General features: G+C 35.3%; 1 protein-coding gene across 1 annotated transcript; it reads left to right on the top strand.

The window, feature by feature from the left end:
• Positions 1–416: 416 nt before the first annotated feature.
• On the top strand, positions 417–3,889 carry LOC114318049 (chloroplast thylakoid lumen protein). Its single transcript, XM_028264909.2, has 4 exons — positions 417–851; positions 2,109–2,248; positions 2,603–2,675; positions 3,491–3,889. The coding sequence occupies exons 1-4, from the start codon at positions 467–469 to the stop codon at positions 3,598–3,600; spliced, it is 708 nt and encodes a 235-aa protein (XP_028120710.2). The 5' UTR covers positions 417–466; the 3' UTR covers positions 3,601–3,889.
• Positions 3,890–6,640: the final 2,751 nt, after the last annotated feature.

Genomic DNA, 6,640 nt, shown 5'->3' with positions numbered 1-6,640 from the left:
AATTTTTCATCTAAATATCTAACAAATGACTAACAGAAAGATTTAATGTTCAAATTTAAATAGTTTCAGGGGATAATTGTTGAGTTTAAAAAATTAAAAAGATAAAGTGTGAATGATAGATAATTTATGGGAGTTTAATATAATTTACCGTATTTAAAAAATATCAATATTCAATATGATACGTCATCAAGTTCATACACTATTTTTCATTCAAACTCACCATAATGGTTGTGGTGTTAAGTCGACTTGTGGTCACAAGTTGACAGAGAGAGATGACTACAATGTCCAAAGTTGCTTATCACTTCTAATGACTAAAATGCCCTAAAATATAGGAAAAATGGCAATGGAATGGATGAGAGAATCCAGTAATCTTATCCTGTATAGTTCCAAAATACCAATACAATACCTCTTGACTATTTCCCACCAAAAAACACAAAAAAAAAAAGTAATTAAAAAAAAATAAAAAATGGCAACACTTTTCCTCTCAACTGCAAAAACCTTCCTCCCAACACTTGTGTCCACTACATCATCATCACCATCTTCTTCATCTTCTCTAACACCACCACAATTAATTCTTGGTAAAAAACACAATGCAAGGCCAGAATTGAGTCTGTGTAAGGCAGTGACTGACTCACAACAACCACCTTATCCTCCAATTCTCACCAAAAGAGGCCTTTCGATCTCTCTCACTACCTCCTTCCTATCTTTAGTTAGTAGCCAAAACTGCTCTGCTGCAAATGCAGCAATACTCGAAGCTGACGATGACATAGAGCTCTTGGAAAAGGTGAAGAGGGACAGGAAGAAGAGGCTTGAAAAACAAGGAGTCATCAGCTCATCCAACAATGAGACAGGTTGGTTAATTCTGTTCTATATATTTTGAATATTACCCACTTGAAAAGATTCTTGCTAAATTTCATTTTTTCTTTGTGATTGGTTGGAATTTGATGAATACCCAATTGAGAAAAATGATGATTGAGGTGATGGAGATGATAGGATTTTGCGTTGTGGAAATATCTAGGAATGGGCTGTGGACATGTGGCCATGATTGGGCCTTTCTAATTGTGGTTCAAACACTTCAATTTTGGGGATTTTATGATCTACTTTCAAGTGCCAAATATGAACAATTTAGAATAGTGATACCTAATTCTAATGCTGATTCAAGCATCATGGTGTGCCTTTTTAAACTTGATTGATCTTAGTGGACAGCTTAATGGGCCAGTAATTTTCCATCAATAAGGAATGAATTTATTCTAAAAGCATTTTTTATGAATCTCAAAGTATTTTTATAAATTTATATACACTTTTCACATATTTCAATATACATTTTATATGGCATCGAAGCTAATGGCAATCTCTTTTGAACTGTCATTAGCATTTTTCTTAAAACTTAAGCTAGGAACTGATGCGACTTGTATTTAATTTCATAGTGTTATAAGATTGAATATTGGTTGGAGACGATAAACTTATTAAACAAAGTAAGGGCATCTCTAATAGTACGTTTATCCCCGTCATTTCAAAAATATAGCAACTTGTCCAAAGATGGTGTCTCTCATGATCGGCCACAATAGTTGCCAAATAAATTTATGTTTAGCTCCATGTGAAGAAAATATAATAAATGAAATTTACACCATTGAAATAACTTCGCCAAATTATAGTATTTTGCATACTATAACATGCCAGCGACATGAGTCTGGTATTGCCAAAATGGCAAAAACCGTTGGAAATGTTCTAAGTTGAATTCGAATTGCAGCGAAAAATGTCCAGATGGCATCAACAATTTTGACCAAAAAAATAATAAATAAAAAAATACAGAAAACAACATTATGTCTGCTTTCAGTTTTGCATCTGCTACATTGCAACATAGAGTAATTCAGCTCAAGTGTGAACCCAAGGCAACTCAAAAATAACTGGACTTTGTACTTCAAGACCACAGTTTTTTTTGTAGGACACAAAATCTCAAAACGAATTTATTTATTTTTTTCTTTTCTTAGTTATTATGTGTTTTTGAGTTAAACAAGAGTTGGTTATTGTTTGGATTGCTCAGTTGGATTCTTTGGATTGAATTCTGACAATGCTTCCATGAATTTTTCTAAACCATTATCTGGCAGCATATCTGCAAGATCTTGTGTACAAGCTGAGCAAAGTAGGCCAAGCCATAGAAAACAATGATCTCTCTGCAGCAAGCTCTGTTCTTGGTCCCAGCACCGACACAGATTGGGTCCAGAAAGCCAATGCAGCCTTCAAAAAGGTCTTCTTCTAACTGATCTAATACTGTTGCATACATTTGCTCAGTATGTTCTTTGTTTGACAACTTTGGCCTTGTTTGGGAAGTTGGCTATTTTAGATTTTGGCTATTTTAGTAGGCTAAAATTTTTGTGTTTGGAAAAATGGTTGGATTTTTTTGTAGTTAGATGTGATGTTTGTGAGAGAAAAAATAAAATGATTATGTGTTTGATGTGACATTTTATCTTATTGGTAATTTTAGTCTATTTTGTTTTTTTGTGAATTTTGGTCCAAAAAAAGCTAAAACCCAACTTGCCAAACAATATTTTTGTGTTTGTTAAATCTTTCTTGAGTGTTTTTCACTGCACATCTTGAACAGTTGAGTTCTAGTCCTGAGGAGAAGAGTCAGGTGGATACATTCAACAGCTCACTAGCTTCTTTGATTTCATCAGGTTAGTTTTCTATATATCATGAAAGTTTGATTTGATACTACTAGACCCGCAGTTCATCCCCTAACTAAAAGTATTGTTCACTGTGACTCAACCTAATAATTGGCTCTAACCCAAAAGGATCTTTACAATGGAGATATTTTGCATGGTTTTATAAGTTCATCTTAAACATTATCAGCAACTGATGTAAGTCAATAGATAAGGTGACACAAAATCAAATTCTTCCTTAGTCATTGGTCCTTTTTTTAGTTTTTGATGATCGGGTGTCCGGACTAGCTTATCTGCACCTTAGACTTTGGTCCCTTATATTCTGATTGTAATAATTAAGTTCTTAGATTTCAACTCATGTTTCAATGCAGTTCTTCCGCCACTCATTGTTTAAAATTTGATCAGAAAGTCCTCATGTGAGGGCCACTTGAGCACGCATATGAAAAATTACCCTTTGAACCATCTATCTTTTACTCAAATTTCACTTTTATCCATCATATTTTAATTTTCACTCAAATTTGAAATGGTGGAATGATGAAAGAACCATATTGAACGAGTTAATTGTTGCAACTAAAAAATAAGGAACTAAAATAAAATTCCCGTTGATAACTAAATTAATTAAAAGTAGAAAAACATCCAATTTTAAAAAATTCAAAATAACTTTTTAATTTTTTAAAAAACAGTTAGTCAGATTTTGAAAAACAAAAACCGAAAAGGAGAACACAACCAAGAATTGTTGAACCCATGAACAGAATGTGATTTTAAAGCATATGAAGTAGCTAATATTTCTAAATTTCTGCAAGACTAATCTATGTTTTTTCACATGACAGTTATTAGGAAAGATGTTGAGGCATCTAAAATAGCTTTTGTTTCATCGGCAACTGCATTTGAGGAATGGACAGCCTTGACAGGGCTGGTTGGGCAGCTTAAAGGGCTCTGAAGGAAATGGAAAACTTTGATATTCTCTTTCCTTCTTGTTTTAATTGATCTGCAAGGAAAATTTCTGTACTTCTCTCCTTCCATCTCTCTCTCCCTTTTTTTTTTTTTTTCACTGGAATGCTTCATACTTTCCAAAAAGTCGGTAGATAAGTTTCTATTGGCTGCATATCAGTTGTAAACCCTCTCTGTTTTTCTTTGTTTTTTTTCTTTTTCCAAGTTGGACTTTAAATTAAATTTGTTGGGGAAAGTTGCACAAAAATGGTACCAAAGAAGGAGTAATTGCAAAATAAGGCAAATCTAAAATAATTGCATTCGATATGGAAGCGCATTTTTAATTTTTTTTTTCTTTTTAATGGTGGCGCTAATAGTTCCCACCTTTTTTAAAGGATCCCTATTTCTTTGAACCCCAATCATAAAATTTAAACATTGATAAAATTTAAAAGGACCCCACATAATACCAAAATTATCCCTCATCCAAAACATTACATTTTTTTTTTTTTTTTTTGATTCATTTGAAATTAATCAAACACGAGTTCATAGTAGCAATTACATCAGGACAAAGGGATAATCCCTCACAACACTAGCTGCAGTCATATCATCTATGACTAGAGTTCTAACTTCAGCTAGGGGATCTTCAAGGATCACTACATGTTCATCCTGGGCCACTCCCATGTTGGCTAACTTGTCTGCAACTTTGTTTCCCTCTTGTAGTGTATGGCCAATTGAATAGTTGCACCTCTTCAGCAAAAACTTTGCATCTTCAATGAGGGCCTTATAGGGTGAGTTTTGTCTTGGGACATGTTGTATTTGATTGATGGCCTGTGCTGAATCAAATTCAACTTCTACATCTCTAGAACCTTTTTGGAAGAGGATGGTAAGTCCTCTATAGATAGCCCATATCTCTGCCTCCAAACTTGTGCAACGTCCTATCATGCCATAGTAGCCCCACAGCCAAGTACTTATTTCATCTCACAAGAGTCCACCATATCCTACCTATCATGGGTTTCCTTTTGAACAACTGTATGTATTCAACTTAAGCTTACCTGTAGTTGGAAAACACCATTTAATTAGTCTAGGTAGAGAAGGATGAGGGTACAGAGGGGATTGAAAAGCCTTATCAATCTGATGAACATATTCCCCAATGTTCTTGAGATTGGTTTCAATTGGGTTAATTTGATTATGAAAAACCAATTTATTATGATCTTTCCAGATCTGCCAAAGAGTAACAATAGAAACATGATACCATTTTTCCCCATAAAATAGTTTTTTTTGTTTTTTATATTAAAAGACACCCAATTAAATAGAGGCTGCTCCGTCATGACCCAAACCCGCCCCTATATGTTTAGCATAATAACCGGCTAGTAATCCTAAGATTACCAAAAACCTCAGAGACATATTGGCAAAATAAGGGGCTAGCGAAAGTAAATATCAAACATACAATGTCCATAGAGCTGTGCAAACTTATATGGGACAGAAAATTTAAACTTACATTCACATATATTTTGACATCATACTAGTGTTAATACATCGTCACAAGTACAGATAGAAGAAAAAGGGACTTAGCCCTATATACAAAATAAACAAAAGACAATAAGAGCTTAAGACTTGATCACAAAACATCTTTTCAGGAACCTCTATGTGAGGCACAATGGTTGGCTGACAGAACAAAGTCCAGGAAGAAGCTCTAGGCCTGGTCACGTGCCTAATCACCTACATACATAAATAATACAGTGAGTTGGAGCATAGTGAATAACAACAAAGTAAAGGTTTTTAATGAATGATGTCCATAACAGATTCAGAAACCAGAATTCATATCAGAAATAGATGCATATACATAGTCAGATTTTGTAAACAGTCATATGTGGTAGATCCATTAGCTAACAGATCAGATTGGTCATAAAGACCCACGTGCAAAGTTATAGCGATCCCGGGTTTACCCTTGTTGTACAGTGATCCGGACATGTGTCCGTGGATGTTGGTAGTTGTTTATTTTCTAGTTCGCATCCTCTTTACTTTGTATATTGAGTTATAAGATGCGTTGGGCAGGTTTGTTACAGGTTAGTTGCGTTTGGGAGCCTAGTGTTGCTGCCCAGATTTTTGGTCCTTCGCTCGAGCGAGGAGTATGTCGCTCGAGCGAGAGTTGTGTTGCACCGGTTCTGGACCTGAGAGCTGTCTTTCTTGGCTCGAGCGAGCTTCTCGTGGCTCGAGCGGTCTGGGTTTTTCTTCGCTCGATCGAGAACTTCTTGGCTCGAGCGAGAGTTTTCTGTGTCTGGTCGCTCGAGCGACCAATCCTTCGCTCGAGCGAGAGTGTTTTATATCAGCGCACAGCAGCGTCTAAAACATCACTTTTTCACTTCTTTTCTTTGAGCAAACCCTTAATCCGACACTCTCTCTCTCTAAACTTGCACTCTCTCTAAGGTTTGATCTCCCTAGGGTGTGAATCTAGCCTAGGGCCTTTGTTAAAAAGGTAGAGGGTGTTGAGAGCTTCGATTTAATCTGAAAAGGTTTGGATTTGGAGCAAGTTGATCTTGGAGTCTTCATCTCCTTTTGGGCTAAAACTTCAAGGTAGGGATATCCTACTCCTCTCTATGGGTTTTGTCTTTAAATTTTGGTATTTTGAGATGTTGGTCTTGGTTTGGTAATTTTGTGAAAGTTTGGGGCTTTTGTGTAATTTTACAAAAGTTGGGGTTTTATTCATAATAAACCTGGATGCATGTTTGGCATAGAAAAATGGAATGGTTGTTGAATCATTGATGAAAATGGAACCTAAGGGTTGAAATAGTAATTATGGAAAATGGCCTAATTCCATTGTTTAATTAATTGGGATAATTAATTGGTGAGAAATGAGGAAATGAAATGTTGATTGAATATCCATTTGTGCATTTATTTTCTGTTTTAGAAATAACTGCTTTGGGCTATCGGTGGAGGATAGTCGAGATTGTTGTAGACAATGCATGATGATTAGGTAAACGGAAACTAATCAATGGAATGTGTCATGGAACTTGACGGTTGATAGAATACATTAATTATGTGTATTGTGT

Source organism: Camellia sinensis, chromosome 13 (genome assembly GCF_055761805.1).
Source record: "Camellia sinensis isolate YWXY chromosome 13, ASM5576180v1, whole genome shotgun sequence".
NCBI classification, from domain to species: domain Eukaryota; kingdom Viridiplantae; phylum Streptophyta; class Magnoliopsida; order Ericales; family Theaceae; genus Camellia; species Camellia sinensis.
Note: the sequence above shows the minus strand (reverse complement) of the source record. Positions and strands in the feature narration are given on the sequence as shown.